Here is a 17,539-nt window from a genome sequence, read left to right as displayed (position 1 = left end):
GTGGATGTGGTTTTTTAAATGTATTTTATGTGGATCTGGCTTGTTTCTGTGTATTTTATGTGAATGTGGCTTTTTCAATGATTTCTATAATGCTCTGGCTTTTTATTTCACTTCAACAGTAAAAGAATTATGTTGGGAAGATTAAGTAAATTGTGTATTTTCAATGTGCTGGGCTCTCCCCCAGTGTGACTAAAAATGGGGGGGGGGGGGTGACACAAGGTCATGCTCCTGCAAATTTCATACCAAAGGCATGTGCACAAAAAAGGGGTGTGGCCTTGTGACAGCTGGGCCCTCGGCCCATTTTTGCCTTTGCCTTCGAGGCGTGCGCATGCTAACGCTCTTTAACTTGACTACAGATATGTTTTGGCTCTTTGCCTCTGACTGGTTGGCCACCCCTGAGCTACAGATTACCTTCCGTAATTATCCCTAATTTTACATCAAATTTGGGGTGCTTTTAGATACTACCCTAATTATACACTTGCCTTAATTTAACACCAATTATTACTGGTCCAATGAAAAAACATAAAGTGGGGTTTTTACCAGATACATATACATATACGCACATCTATCTGCACACATTGCGTACACATATATACAATAAGAAAAAACACAATGCCTATGGCGCAAAGTATAAATAGCTTAAAAAATTCTCAATTAGTTATAAAATATATAAAAGATAAATTAATAATAAATCTAAAAACATATAGTGGATACTAGCAACAGACGCCAAAGATTTCTCTTATAGATATAAAATAGCACACGCACACACATACACATCACATAAAGCACCACATACTGTATATAGCAATTATCCATAATATAAAAATAATGATGGCAAATTGGAAACAGCTCGTTAGTATCTTAGAATAAGGGGGAATACATTTGTTTGTTAATTACTGTGTCATATGATAAATTGGCTCAGGAATAGTAATTATGTAATCATTTGCATTATTTGATGTAACTGCGGTAAACTTGATTCCAAGGCATGAGAATAATGGAGCTCATGAGTAAAAGGCCTTTCATCTTTGCGAGACAAAAACAGAGGAAGCAAATGTCACCAAAGGGACCTAAAAACTAATCAGTGACCCTACATAGAACTATATGGCAATTATGTGTCAGACATATTTCATATGCCATATTACATCTGATGATGTGCTGGGCAGCATACTGATGATGTGATAACATATATATGTGACATTGTCAGTTCTATGAAACAGCAGAAATACCTTGACATTGACCCAAATGTAACAGATCCTCCTTATTGCGGTGCAGTGTGACATTCTTCTATTTCTATCATAAATATTCAGTTTCCTTTTTATGTTTGCATATGCTTTTATGAGAAGCCAAAATGTGCTTGCGTTTCCTAAAACACTTTGGGTAATTCTCCGGTAGAAGTTGCTTAGAGCAGTATACTTCATTACCATCCGACAAAACTGCTGAAATAAGTAAATGCTGTTTTAAACTATTTCCAAATTGTAGAAAGTCACAACTTTATAATGCTTACAGCCATCATAGAGAAAAGTTTGTGGAGCATGGAATACTAACTTTCAAGCTCTTTTGCTCCTGTCTCCCAATAAAACTTCACATACCATAAAAACCCCATGTTTACAAGACGTTTTTGCATTTTCAAGCTATTAGAGAGGGTGGAAATGTACGCCTGTCAGGCTATAAACTGCTTTATGCTTATAATCCTCTAAGCTTAGCCACGTGACTAAAAAGATATGATCCAAGTAGTGACAGAGAAATCTTACTCTATGCACTAAATGAGAGTTAAAATAACCTACCTGAACCGGAGACAGTGCTATTGATCTTTATTTTGGAATTATGTAAATACATTTTGAACATCTCATTAGTATAAATGGAAGTGATAGAGCTAGGCTGCATTAATGCACTTATGCACATTAGATGCTTTAACGTTGTAGCGTAATGTATATTGAGACAGATTACCTGGAACAGTTTGCCTCAGGTTGCCATCAGTTTTACGCTAAGGGTCTGCAAAGCTGTACACTCTCTATTATAGTGTACAGTAACAGATTATTTTGTGTTATTAAGGTATTTTGAACACTGTGTAGTGCACTCAGAAATGGTTACTTACTGTACTAATGTAGTTAAAAGGTGCAAATTTGCATTCGACCCATAGCAACCAATCAGACATGTGCTTTCAGCGCAAAGGTTATTTTTGTCTTTTCTTATGTGCATTCACCGCCGCCAGACAGATAAAAGCTAATTGCGGATGGTTTTTGTAGAATAAATGTCATTTAAATGTAACAAATAAATTGTGAATGCAAAGTATCATATGTGGCCTATAACTGTGCTAACCTTTGAATATAAAATATATAAAGTATATATAGTCCCAAATGCCCGGCACTCTACTGGTAAATAAATGCAGCTTGCCCCATACCCTTCCTATAGGAGTAATGCAGAGAATAAACATGACCGGCATTAGGAGACTCCCAGCAAAAGATAAGCACTGACACCAGCTTATTTATATAGGTCGACATTTCAGAGTGTGACCTCTTTAATCAAGACCAGGGGGTATATTTACTAAAGGTCAGTGGTGGGCTGGGCCGGGGGGCAGGGTGCCATCTGCCCCCCGGGCTGGTCCCCGCTGGGCCGGACCCTATGTTGGCCCGCTCCCGCAATCGGAGCTGAGCTCCGATCAGGCAGCTATAGCCGGGCCGCATGTGGCCCACATCCCTGCCACGATCGGAGCACAGCTCCGATCGGGCAGTACAGGTTGGCAACAGTGGTCTCTGAAGCGATCAAAAGCCTCTGATTGCTTCAGAGGCCAGCGTTCCCAGTGATGCAGTGCGCATGTGACTTCATGACATCACCCGCGACAAGCGGAGCCTGCACCTGCCGCTGTGGATCTAATTAGATCCAGTCAGCGGCAGCGTCTACGCGGGACAGCGTGAACTGGAGCGGTGCCCAGCGGCTGTCATGAAGAAAGGTAAGTACTGCACAGACAGGTGTGTGGAGCGTGTTCTATACTGGGAGGGGGCACAAAATAAGGGGCATTACTGGAGGGCTCTGCATAAAGGGACATTATTGGCATTACTAAGGACATTACTTGGGGGCTCTGCATAAAGGGGCCCTATATAAGGCATTACTGGGGCACTGGGTCTGGAGGAGTGGGGCTGAGAGATGCACACTGGGTCTGGGGGGTGTGGGTCTAGTAGACGCACACTGGGTCTGGGGGAATGAGTGAGAGACACACACTGGGTCTGGGGGAATGAGGCAGAGACATACTGGGGCTAGGGAATGTGTCTTACTGCTGTTTGTTAGATACTTAAAGGGGTTATGGTCCTCTTTCAGTAAGTGCTAAAGATATTCTGTTTCATTGTTAAATACGGCCCTATATTGTCTCTGTTTCTGAGAAATATCCACCATTCTATTTTCCTCTTATAATGTTTTATTTAAGTGTATGTATGAAACTAACATCCCTGTTTGAGCCATTCATTAGGACACGCTCTCGCCGGTCGGTCTACGCGCGAGACCTCGCAATCTCTATTTAAGGATAAGCTGTTGTTTATGGGCCAGTGCCCTGGACTTGCCCCCCAGGGTAAAAGTTGCCAGCCAGCTCGTGCTAAAGGTCGATTTTTGAGTTGATTTTTACATCTATTTTAATTGACTGAAATTAACTCAAAATCGACAGTATAAAGCACTGCCAAAAATGCTCATTAACTAACAATTTATTTTGATTTTGAAATTGAAATTTATGTTAGTCGGATTTGGCAAATGTAACTGCATTTGGTTTTAAACTTTCTGTTCAAAACTGATTTCATATCGAAACCTAGAAACACATAAAAAAAGAAGCAAGCACAGATCTGTGCATGCTTCTTGGGCTTAAAAGCAGCTAAATAGTTTAAAAAACAACAACAACAAAAAGCAGCGTGGGATTTCTAAACCCATAACCAGACCTGGACCTTTTAACAGGGCCGAAACTAGGATTTTTGTCACCCGGAGCAAGACAGTAATTTGGCGCCCCCTGGTAATTCCCCCATAGTAATGCCCCCTGCAGCAGTGCCCCTATAGTAATGCCCCCTTCATCAGTGCACCTATAGTAATGCCCCCTGAGGTAATGCCCCTGTAGTAGTACCCATATAGAAATGCCCCATAGTAATGCCCCTTTAGTAGTGCCCATATAGTAATGCCACTGTAGTAGTGCCCATATGGTAATGCTCCAATTGTAATGCCCCTGTAATAGTGCCCATATGGTAATGCCCCAATAATAATTCCCCTGTAGTGCCCATATGGTAATACCCCCATGGTAATGCCCCTGTAGTAGTGCCCATATGGTAATGCCCCTGCGGAATTCGGATATTTTCCCTGTGCTTGCGTGGATTTCCTCCGGGTACTCCGGTTTCCTCCCACAATCCATAAAATATACTAGTAGGTTAATTGACTCCCAACACAAATTAACCCTAGTGTGTATGTGTGTGTGCATGTGATAGGGAATATAGATTGTAAGCTCCACTGGGGCAGGGACTGATATGAATGGCCAAATATTCTCTGAAAAGCGCTGCGGAATATGTGTACGCTATATAAATAACTGGTAATAAATAAATATAGTAATGCCCCTGTAGTAGTGCCCATATGGTAATGCTCCCATAGTACTGCCCCTGTAGTATTGCCCATATGGTAATGCCCCCTGTAGTAATGCCCCTGTAGTAGTGCCCATATGGTAATGCTCCTGTAGTGCCACTTACACAAACAAAAAACCACAATACTTACCTTAAACCCCACTCCTACGTCCGCCACCATCTGGTTGCCCGGCTGCTCCTCGGAACTATGGGGGAGACATCATAATGTCTCTCCCATAGTGGCCGTGGGGAGAGCCAGAAGCTGGAGTTCAGGAGAAAACTCCAGCCTCCAGCTACCGCGTCACTGCAGAGAAGGAGCCGGGCGCCTGCTGGTAATGAAATCTCAGCGGGCATCCGGCTTGGAGCCCGCCTGTGGCACCGGCTGGAAGACACTGGCTGCAGGTGCGTCGGCGCACGTGCACCTCCAGCATCCCCCTAGCTGCTGCCTTGCTTTTAACCTGGTCTGGTCATGGAAAATTGGGGGAAACACTGTTTTTCCAAGGATTACCAGCCCTGGGCTGACCAGTTTGGGGCTGGTTAATGCTTTGGCAGGGGGACCCCCATATTGTGTCCCCTCCTGCTGTGGCATTAACACCCCAGCTGGTTCAGCCTGGTGCTGGTTAATGGAAAATAGGGGGAACAATACATCGGTTTTTCTGCCGATTTTCCATGACCAGACCAGGCTAAAAGGCTGGTTATGGGTTTAGGGGGGGGACACACTGTTTTTTTTTTAAACTATTTAGCTGTTTTTAACCCTAAGAAGTATGCACAGATCATAGCGATCTGTGCATGTTTCTCACAATATCAACTGCCTCGGGTAGGTGTATTATTTTGAGTAGTTTGAAAGTCTGATTTGAAGTCAATATTTATTTGATTTCCCATACGACTGTTAGTAAAACCTGTAGTGGTCTATGTAAAAGTATCGGTGTTCGATGTTGGTTGGGATTCAGTTTTTATATTCAATTTTGCCTTTAGTAAATCCCTGATTTACAAAGTCGAATGAAAATCGACTAGAAATACACCAAAATAATTTTTTTTTACCAAAATGGACCTTTAATAAAAATACCCATTGGTCTGTCTTGATAAAAGAGGTCACACTCTGAAACATCAACCTAGATATGCTGTGTTAGCACATTTCTTTTGTTGGGAGTCTCCGATTGCTGTCCATGTTTGTTTTCTCTTTCTCGACAAAATACTAGAGAAGTTGTCAAGGGGAGATATATATGCCCCAGCTTATGTCTGGTAGATGGCCTTGATTGCCAGACCACCTGTGAGAGTCTGATAAAGGGTTTGTCAGTCTCTGCAGTCAGTCTCTCACTGCCTGGGGAACAGGTTAGAGGCCTGATGAGACACACTGTGATTGCTAAATGTAAGTACTGCGCTAAAGACTTCTGTTTTGCAAGAGGGACGTTAGGTCCTTCCAGTCTGAGAGAGGAAATCATTTTGTTTAGTTAGAGCTGGATCTATAGAACTACTATACTAATATACTGGGCCTTTCCTCTCTCTCTCTCTTTCCCTGCCCTTTTACTTACTCTAGCTGCGACATCTTTCTGCTGGCACCCAGGCTCTATCCTTTCACTCTGTCCTCCACAGTGGGAGATGTTGGAGGGAATGGGAGGGTGTCACTCACACTGCACATGTTGGTCTCAGGACATCCCATAGTCAATTATTATATAGAAATCTCTATACATAGATGTCTTTGCATCTATCTATCTATCTATCTATCTATCTATCTATCTATCTATCTATCTATCTATCTATCTATCTGTCATCTATCACATATTCTTTTGTACATGGAAAGCACCAGCTGTTTCATTGGTGGAGTTACCTTTTTGGATGTATTCTTTGTATCCAGATATCTATTAAAAGCATCATAGGTCATGGGACAAGGGATATTCAGAGTAATACAAAAAGTATATAAAAAATTATTATTGGGTCAACTGATAATCACAAAACGGTAGTATTTTCTATGGAGCAATCTACTAACATTTCGGTTTTGCCTTCCCAAGTCAGATTATAACTAAATATGCTGAAACTGTAAACCAATATTATGTTTATGTTATTACTGCACATATACAGTCTTGTTTGCTGAGCAATCACTGGGGAGCATTGAGCATAAGATGGAAAGTGTGGTTTACGTTTCATAACAGATGTATATGAGTGGAGAACATGAACTAATTAGGCAATAATTGTCCCCTAATCTGCACTGATCATGATAAATGAATACATTTTCGACAGAATATGGTACATGAGAATTTATTGATGTAGATTTGGAATTGCTATGTAATAAGACATTCATTATGTAATTCTGATGTTAATGTATGTCATAAGTAATAATGGCACATTTTCTTAGTCCATCAGTCTTATATTCCATGTGGTAAATATATAAACACCTCTGAGAATACATTTGCATCAACAGCAATAATTAGGTCAATACTTTGTGACTATTTAGTGATAACGGTAAAACTTTGACTGTAGTTTTATTATTGTTCCCACTTTTCATGTGTTTTATGCAGGTTGGAGCTATACATGCTTCTTTCCCACAGTAATATATTCCAAACACTGGAGGACGATAATGTGTGCACAGCTGTACTCCGGTACCTGGAGGTGAGTCCGGGAATTTTCCAAGTTCTAATTGCTTAGCAAATTTAGAATGGGCCAGGCAAATGCAATGAGGGAACCATTCTTATCTACAATGACAGAACAAAATGCAGGAGGGACCCTGTACAAATACCGGGGTTCATGTAGCGTTTAACGTATGCCTGATTGCGGAGCGTACCTTGCATGGTTCGCGATGAGGATGCACTGCAAGTATGGGTGATGCAGAGTTGTACGCATTTCAGTTGCATCTGCATTTACGACAGAGTAGTAACTGGGCGCAATAGGGCGTTCTCATGTAGCCAATGTTGAGTGAGGACATGCCAATGCAACTGCAGTTTATGCAGAGTCGAACGCAAGCAAAAATATACATATGTTTAGAGCCTAGTATAAGGTAGGTGTAAGTGCGCACTGGTGATAATGATGACTCATAGCAAAACAAGGTACACACAGGGGATGGGCATATGGAGATGGGCTCATAAAGGGAGGGCACATGGGGGATGGGCACATGGAGGATGGGTATGTATGCCAAGATTACTTTCCACTCTGCATCAGGCCCATTGTATTTAGCCTACCTACTTTATGTACAAATTACAAGTCGCCTCATTACACCCTCTGAATATTATACTTTTATTCTTATGAATTTTCTATTTATTTTATTTCTGTTTTGTTTTTATTATGCACATTACTGTACTACATTTAGCTATAGGCCACCGTGTTCAACACATTAATTATAACAGCTGCTGTGCCCAACACCATGACAACATCAACCACTGTGCTACAGACACTGATTTTTTTAGTCTCAAAGGCGGTTTAACATAGAAGAGGGTCCATATGCAGATCCGTATGCAGGCTATGTGCGGGCCCCTTCCTCTCTGGCAGTGCAGTAGACTCTGGCTTTGTGCCAGAGTCTACTGAGTGTGTGCGCATGTCTCCGGAAACATGGCACCCGTGCCACATCCCTGGAGACTTCTGTATTGCACATACCCAAAACACCTGAAAAATTGCATTTTCCCAGTGATTTCTGCCGTACTGCCGTGACGACTGACGTGGGACTCTGGAGAGGTAAGTATGATTATAGGTGTAGGGAGTGTAGTATAGCTGTCCACCACACACCCTGCACACATTATAGATACACCAATGTCTCTGTGCCCCACACATTGATTGTATGAGCATTTGTGACCCACCCATTCAGGGACAGCACTACCATAAGGCTTGTGATTAGGGGGCACCTAAACACTGATATATTATTTATCTAGTCATATTACTACCTCATGGTGCCTCCACATGACATAAAGGAGAAGCAGCTTCTTATATGTGATACTGCTGGCTGTTGCTCCTCCATATCTGTCATGGGCTGGGAGCATGGTGCTGATGACACACTTGCAGACTGAAGAGTTGAGGTTGCCCACCCACCTCTTGTCTGGTCCAGGTAAGAACTAGTGGCACAGTGACAGCAGGGGCCATGTATGAGTGGGAGATCCTGTCCATGAACACATTGATGATATCATCCACTGTACTGTATACATTGATTGTTCTAGCAGCTATATGTCACACATCAATTATTCCAGTCTCTATACCCTACACATTGGTTATAGCAAACACTGTGCTGCACACACTTAAAACCTATCTCTCTGCTGAATCCTGGCCAGATTCTCAGAGTTCCTCTAGATTGGCTTCTCTCAGCACCTCTCAGGTCTGGAGCATGCGCAGTGCATTGCCGACAATCAGTTCCCTCCTTCTGGGAGGGAGCTGATTGTCGGCTAACAGCTGGGGGTATGCCCGGCCATTGACGTCACATTGGGGCCGGAGTCGGGTGTGGGGCCGCATGATCGCGTCATAGTGGCCCCGCCCCCTCTTCACAATGCCGTTATTTTTGGCATTGTGAAGTAGGGGGCGGGACCACGATGACGCGATTCAGTGCGAATCGCCTCACCGCCCCCCCCGGGCTGGGGGGGGGGTTAGTTTATTCTGGGGGGAAGGTTGGGAGGGTTGCTGGCTGTCGGGAGGCTTGCCTACCTTTCCGGGGGGCCGGGAGTGGCACACGAAAATCGGGAGGTTCCAGGTCAAATCAGGAGGGTAGGCAAGCCTGGCATAAACTGAAAGACAAAGGGCCTGATTCAGGATTCTGAGATGGACGGAATAACGTCCATCTAAAATCCAAATGCAGAAGAAGGTGTCAGACACCTCCTAGATGCATCTGTGTATCCTAGTGATGCGACCGAGGTCGCAGCCTGGGATCACCATCAAAATAATCGCGACCATCGGTTGCAATTTTTTTCTCCCTTTGGTCAGGCTGCGGTAGCTGAAGCTTACCGCAACCTGACTGGGTCCTGGCAGCTTGCGAGACCAGGAAGTCTGTGTCTATGGACGCAGACCCTAGCCTCGTCCCTCCCGGAAAACATAGGTGACACGCCCCCATTTCCGGGATCGCTGCCAAGAAACGCCCCTGCTCCGCCTCCCTGGCTGTGACTGGGAGGCTCTGCAATCAAACTCGCTGATGGAGGGCTGCTCATGTGCAGTCCTTCCACCACTGGAGATGTGCGCTAAACATAGGGTTATTGTACATCTCTGAATCAGGCCGGAACTCCGCAAACAGGAAAACCTTCAGCTCTGCATCAGGCCCAAAATGCTTGTTATTTACAGAAATGTTTATAGTGATATCAGCAAATAACATAATAATACAAAAAAAATCAAAAAAACTGTTAGGTAAAAATTATAATCATAACAAAATGACATATAGTGGTGATTATTCTGAAATCATATTACTTCATATTTGTATCAGTTTGATAAAGTTGATGTAAAGAAGTTTACATGTATGTCTCATGTTTCTTCAGCTTCCCTTTTTTATTTTTGTAAAATAGTTTTTTACTCTGGCTCCAAGTTACTTGTTTGTAGAGAGATCTCTCTGATTACACTGTAGTTACTATTGTTTCACACATGAAAAATGCAAAACATAATTGAATACAACATGATTGGTCAAACATTATATTATATATTGTTGTAATTATCCACTGCATTGTGTAAATCTAGATAGATTAAAGAGTTTAGCAGAAAGCATTGCAAACAGGCTGATCTACTCTAAGGTGGTAGAAGCTTCAGGTCATTAGTATGGTCCGAAAGCTCCACACAGCCAAAATCTAATGTATAGTCTGGTGCATAATTGTGCCTGTCTCCATGTGGTAGCAAATAGCACTCAGAAAAGCGATTTAGGGATGGACAATATTAGCGTCTTTGGATGCAGCAGTGATACAAAAATATGGTAATGCCACAGAAGGCATCTGAAGTCAAAAGACGCCCACTGCTGGCATTGCAGATCCAAGTCCTGTGTCCTAAGACACTGCATCGGATCACCATCGGCCATCTGAGTAAGCCTCAGCTTAGTCAGAATGGCAGCCAGAAATTTTCTGGCTGCTGTCAGCAAATCTGTGTTGGAAGACGCAGACCCTGGCCTCGGCAATCCTACAAAATAGGGGCGACATGTAAAATGGTCGCCCCACTTCTAAAAGGCATCAGCATGTTAATCATAGGCACTGATCGGCACATACACAGTCTCTATTCTGTTGTTGGAGTCACACAAGTGTTTAACTATAGCAGGTCAGTTCTATAATTCCATTAAAAAATTAAATAAAAAGATCAAGGGCTTTGTGCTTGAGACTTGGAGCCTGGGCCCCTGGTGCCATTGGGTACCAGTACCATTTTAGGATAGGCTGTAAAATATCTAAGACTTTATACTGCAGCTGAACAGCTAGAATATTTTAGATAATCTCTACAATTGTAATGGAATAATGACAAATATTATTATTAGGGCCGTATTCAATTAGCGTCGAAAACGTCAGTTTTTTTCGCCAATGGCGGAAACGGAAAAAAGGCAAAATTTTCACCCAGAAAACTGGCGAAAAAAAACTGGAGAAAAGTTTTCTCCATCAGTAAGGGGGTGTCCAAAGGGTTCTGAAAGAAATCCCCATATTTTTAGCCAAAAATAGGGATTTTGCTTTTTTTTCGCCTGGTCTGGGATGGAGAAAACTTTCTCCAGTTTTTTTCGAATGTTGCCGTTGTCGCTTGTTTTTTAGGTGAAAATTTTACCGTCTTTTTGGTGAAAACGGATGAAAAAAACTGTAGTTTTCTCCGCTATTTGGCTTCTGCCTCCTGTCATGTTTCATAGCTTACCAAAAAGCCATATTTACTGACCCATTGAAAGCCTAGTGTGAATCTCCAAGTACTGTATGCTGTACAATGCGAAACAGGTGGGTGCTATAAAAGTAAAAAAGCATAAGGTAGCATTTAATTTATTTATCTTTAATAAGACATTTTGCAAGTCATTTAGCACTGTGTGTAGGCTATGGAGACCTAGGGTATATTTACTACGGTGCAGGTTTTTAGAAGTTGAGTTGTTGCCCATAGCAAAAAATCAGATTCTACTTATTATTTATCTAGCACCTTCCTGAAGATAATAGCTGGAATATGATTGGTTGCTATGGGCAACATCTCCATTTATAAAACTTTGAAAAACCTGCACTTTAATAAATATTCCACCCAGTCCAGTATTTGTATCTCCAGGTTTGATATAATAATAATAATAATAATAATAATAATAATAATAATAATAATAATCTGGCTTTGTAAATGACTACTCATCTTCTGTAGTGTGCTGGCATATTGTGAATGCTGGGACTGTGACCATGTCTTTATCTGGTCTTATCCAGGTAACGGTGGAAAAGCTGCCTGCAGTGGATCGAATGAACACATTGCTAAACAAGTATTCCACAGACCCTCGGTATCAGCAACTCTTCATCAATCTGGTAAGGACAGAGCCAAATACAAAAACAAACATTTCCTCTGCGAACAATATGTTTGTTATATTTAAATCATTTGTTTATGATGGCTGTGTCAGCCGCACTGATTTACATAAACATTGCCAATCCTGATACTTTACATTTTCAACAAAAGTAGCAGAGTACAAACAGCATTCCTGGGTTTCAATTCATATTGTATAAACATAACAGATGTTGATAAAATGAGCCAGCAAGAAAATACAACAAAGAAGGTTATGAGATGTTTTGTTTCCTATGGAAATGTATTCCAGACTGACATAGTGATACCAGGATTGTAGATCATATATAATATACATATCATTTATGGCTGTTTTGATAATACTGAATAAATATGTAAAGTGTGTATCACTTTACCAAATAGATACCTTATTGTGACTTCTCTACTCTTAACAATTATAGTTTTAGCATTACTTAAAGGTGCAGTGTACGTAATGCTGAGATACATACATTTAATTATGATTTTATATAATATATATATATATATATATATATATATATATATGTGTATAGCAGGTATTTCCAGTGTTACACTGGTCCTGAAGACAAGGTCCGAGAAGGCCTTGAAACATCGACTTATACGGTGTATCATGATGTTTGAATACACTTTGCCATTTTTTTCATTAAGTGGAGTGCCGCTTCATTCTTTCCAAGGGGGCCTCACACGCTGCTCAAGGAAATACCTACTGTATATGCTTATTTAAGAAGGCACCCACCAGTGCCAAACCACAAGCTTCATATATATATATATATTAGGGATGTGCAGGCTCGGATAGGTTCGAGTTTGCACGTTGAGTTCGGATTTTTCCCTCCAAAAAAACGGAACTCAGAAAGAGGCAAAACTTCATCTTACATGGTCGAACATCATCATTCCTGGACTACTACTAAGGAGTGGCTTCCGTCTGGCCACTCTACCATACAGGTCTAATTGGTGGATTGCTACAGAGATGTATTTCTGGTGGTTCTCCTCTCTCCACAGAGGAATGTTGTAGCTCTGACAGAGTGACCATCAGGTTCTTGGTCACCTCCCTGACTAGGGCCCTTCTCCCACGATCGCTCAGTTTAGACGGCTTGCCAACTCTAGGAAGAGTCCTGGTGTTTCCGAACTTCTTCCATTTACGGATGATGGAGGCCACTGTGCTCATTGGGACCTTCAAAGCAGCAGATACTTTTCTGTACCCTTCCCCAGATTTGTGCCTCGAGACAATCCTGTCTCGGAGGTCTACAGACAATTCCTTGGACTTCATGCTTGGTTTGTGCTGTAACATGCACTGTCAAGTGTGGGACCTTATATAGACAGGTGTATGCCTTTCAAAATCATTTCCAAACAACTGAATTTTCCACAGGTAGACTCCAATTAGGCTGTAGGAACATCTCAAGGATGATCAGTGGAAACAGGATGCACCTGAGCTCAATTTTGAGCTTCATGGCAAAGGCTGTGAATACTTATGTACATGTGATTTCTTAGTTTTTTATTTTAATGAAATTTGCAAAAATCTCAAAAACTCTTTTTACACGTTGTCATTATGGGGTATTGTGTGTAGAATTTTGAGGACAAAATTGAATTTATTCCATTTTGGAATAAGGCTGTAAAGTGAAGCGCTGTGAATACTTTCCGGATGCTATGTAACTTAAAGCTATCTACAAAATAACATAGTAAGTACTGTAAAGCAGGTAACAACAAAACGTGGCTGAACTAGCGGCGGTACAGCCGGTGGCTTGCATCGGGGCCTGCTGTGGTGCAGGGGCCCATAGCAACTGCACCTTCCGCCAGTGTCCCCTGGGCCCCACAGTATTTAAGTGTAGTGCAGACCGCAGTGAAAGCGGCTGCTGTGTGTTTGTTATAGCAGCCAATGAGAGTCTGTCACTCATGAGCTCTGCCTTCCGGCTCCCCCTGCAACGTCTCTCCCATAGTGCAGAGCGGGCCGGCAGGAGCGGACAGCGGCGGTCGCGGCAGGAGTGGGGATTCAGGTAAGTTGTCTTTTTTTTCATGTAAGGGGCACGGACACTGGCACTGCATAGGGGGCGGCACTACTGGGGGCACTGTATAGGGGGGGTGGCCACCACTAGGGCCACTGAATAGGGGGCACTACTGGGGGCACTGAATAGAGGAGGTGGCCGCTACTGGGGCACTGTATAGGGGTACTACTACTGGGGGCAATGTATTGGGGGGACTACTACTGGAGGCAATGCATAGGGGAACTACTACTGGAGGCAATGCATCGGGGGGACTACTACTGGGGGCAATGCATAGAGGGACTACTACTGGAGGCACTGCATAGGGGGGGCTACTACTGGAGGCAATGCATAGGGGGGACTACTACTGGAGACAATGCATAGGGGGGACTACTACTGGAGGCAATGCATAGGGGGGACTACTGCTGGGGGCACTGCATAGGGAAGACTACTACTGGGTCAATGCATAGGGGGACTACTTCTGGTGGCAATGCATAGGGGGGACTACTACTGGGGGCAATGCATAGGGGGACTATTACTGGGGGCAATGCATAGGGGGACTACTACTGGAGGCAATGCATAGGAGGGACTATTACTGGAGACTACTACTGGAGGCACTGCATAGGGGGACTACTTCTGGAGGCAATGCATAGGGGGGACTACTACTGGGGGCACTACATAGGGGGAAATACTATTGGGGGCATTGATGAGGGGGACTACTACTGGGACACTGAGTAGGGGAGACCACTTCTGGGGGCACTGTATAAGGGGCACTACTGGGGGCACTGCATAGGGGAACCACTACTGGGGGCACTGTATATGGGGCACTGCATAGGTGGACCACTACTGGGGGCCCAAAGCATATCTTGCACCTGGGCCCACCACTCTCTAGTTCTGCCACTGATCTATATCCATATCGATGGTGGTAGAAGAAATAGATAGCTGAGGCAAAGCAATGATTGTCGTAAAATATTTCCTTATCCTGTTTGAGGTCTGAGCCTTCTGAGTCTGAAATGACTATCACAGAACATTGTTTATCACTTTGCTATACAACAAACATGAATACGAATATAAGTTTTATCAAGTTGTGGGAAGTTTAAAAACTTTGTGAATGGCACAAGATTTTATATTGGGTCAAGTAAGTTATAGTTAAGGTCTGGTGGTCCTTTAAAATATATTGCCGTGTAAGCTATTGCCATGCAATTTTGGTGATACATCTGCAGCATGAAAGATGATATTTTTGTAGCAAATGAAGTCTGAGAAAATCTGTTTCTGTCTGTTCTATTTACATGTCAGAGCTCACAACATGCTAACAGTAGGAATGCTGCCGTCTGGATGTACATTGAACAGGTTCCTTAATTCTCACAGCCACCCACATTCCCGCAGCACAGTATTCTTTACTATCAAGGAAATGAAATAGACTGTAAAGTGGTTTTAAACATAAAATAAACTGCAGCTATAGGACAAAATAGCATTGGGTGATTTAATTCTCAATCTTAATACTTGGATTCATTCCAGTCACAATACCTCAAGGTAAGCCTGTGGTATATGCTCTAACAAACCTTGCTTTCAGCACTTTATTTTTACAGTTGATTCACAGTATAGAAAGTATGGTTTCATTTAGTCTCATGGCGAGAATCTGCTAGGTATAGTAGCCATGTATATAGTGCATATAGGCCATTACAATGGCCATATTTATCAGATAAGTACAGTTGGGAATGACTATATAGCCACTTAAAACATTGGGTTAATTAGTATTTATATAACGTTAATCTATTCTGTAGTACTGTACGATGTTGGAACAATTATTACATAAATATGTGCATATAAATCAACTAAACTATGGACCTATTCATGTAATTTACAGTCTAATGTGGTATTATGGGAATCATCTTTTACTGTTCTGTTTTTTTTTAAATTAAACTCTAATGCGCATCTGGCAGTAACCCTGTGCCTTATCCCTGTGCCTTATCCCTGTGCCTTATCCCTGTGCCTTATCCCTGTGCCTTATCCCTGTGCCTTATCCCTGTGCCTTATCCCTGTGCCTTATCCCTGTGCCTTATCCCTGTGCCGCAGTTCAACTCTGATTAGTATCTGTTATAGGAATAAAGTTTCTTGGTCACTGACAAAGAATCATTCTTCTCTGCAAGTTCAGTGACCACCAGGGGCGCCGTGAGGGGGGGGAGCGGGTACAGATTACCGGGGCCCGGGCTTCCTGAGGGGCCCGTCGGAGGCCCAGGTCCGGAGCCGCTCCCCCTCCCTCACAGCAGCCCAGCACACAGCGTGTGCTGAGCTGCCATGGAGACTGCTTGTGGCTGCTGAGCAGCCACAGCAGTCTCCTATGCATGTGGGGGGGAGCGATCACACTGATTACACCCCCCCTCGCTTTGAGCAGGGCTGAGGGGGCTCAGAGCGCCCCCTCCCCAGCACGGTGCTACAAATCTTTTTTTTTCTTTTGGGAAGGGGGCGTTGCCACGCCTCCCGCGATTAGGCCACGCCCCCTATTACCCGGGACCGCCACGGCTCACAGCGGGCCTGGTGACCACCACAATCCAATTCTGAACTGCCATCTTGGCTCAGACACACATAAGAAAATGAAAACAGATAAGCATAAGAGTCAAATAAGGAAAAATAAGTGCACCCTAGGACATAGGTTAAATGTTCTACCATTTCTCTGTAACATGAGCATTAAATGAGATGTCCTAATTACAAGCTTTCTTTCCATAGGATCCCTACGTTAATAAGTCAGCAGTGTCCGTTCACACTAACTTCTCACTTCAAAGAACATACATAGTGTTTCGAACACTTGGACTCCGCCATCTCACGGTTGTAGATCTCCAGAACAGGGCAGTTGGGATGATTACCAGGAAAGATCTCATATCTTTGCGGCTGGAGAAGTTGATTAAATTGGACTCTGGAAAGCTGGAATCGGATGAAGAACTATTAAAATAAAATTTCATATGTGGTATTCGGAGGCCATGGTGAAACATATAATGATATTATTATCACAAGCCAGTAACGTCAGCCATTCAGTCAGTCTGTAAGTTCAGTCAGAACAACAAAGACATTTGTTGGAATGATGGCTGGATAGCAGGGAAATATATCTATTTTCTTTGTAACAATAACCTGGGCTACACCTAAAGTTTATTCTTCCCTCACAAAAATCCGATTTAAAAAGATAGTATTTTGCAAGTTCTACTAAATACAATAATAAAAACATTTTATCAACATACGGTGTTATTTTTCTGGAAAGTACAATAAAATTAATTGACACATTTGGTTTATTTTAGTACAGTGGTGAAGTATGCTAGAACCTTTCTAGTGATTAAAGGTGTTGTTTTCTAACTTTGCTTTAAATTTCGATTGCTGCTTTTCTGAGCAATTTGCGTAGAGATGTTTTAAAGAGACAGAGACCGCGTGATAGGGGGAGACCACATCACATGCTGCCTCCTCCTGTTCACAGACAGTATTACTCTTTGAAACTTTTCCCTACCTGATCACTTTCTAAAGCACCAGTCTGCATTTAAAGTTGAATTAAACAAAAACATTTAAATGCAGTTACTTACTAAA

General features: G+C 42.6%; 1 protein-coding gene across 1 annotated transcript in view; it reads left to right on the top strand.

The window, feature by feature from the left end:
- The window catches only part of LOC148526824 (chloride channel protein C-like), a 307,419-nt gene extending 290,288 nt beyond the window's left edge, over positions 1-17,131 (top strand). The window contains exons 16-18 of the mRNA XM_088469768.1: positions 7,100-7,190; positions 11,888-11,983; positions 16,697-17,131. Coding sequence (XP_088325894.1) covers positions 7,100-7,190; positions 11,888-11,983; positions 16,697-16,921 — 412 coding nt within the window. The 3' untranslated portion in view covers positions 16,922-17,131. The remainder of the gene's footprint in view (positions 1-7,099; positions 7,191-11,887; positions 11,984-16,696) is intronic.
- Positions 17,132-17,539: the final 408 nt, after the last annotated feature.

Source organism: Taudactylus pleione, unplaced genomic scaffold (genome assembly GCF_031769625.1).
Source record: "Taudactylus pleione unplaced genomic scaffold, aTauple2 ptg000093l, whole genome shotgun sequence".
NCBI lineage: Eukaryota > Metazoa > Chordata > Amphibia > Anura > Myobatrachidae > Taudactylus > Taudactylus pleione.
This window is presented reverse-complemented; position numbering and strand designations above follow the sequence as displayed.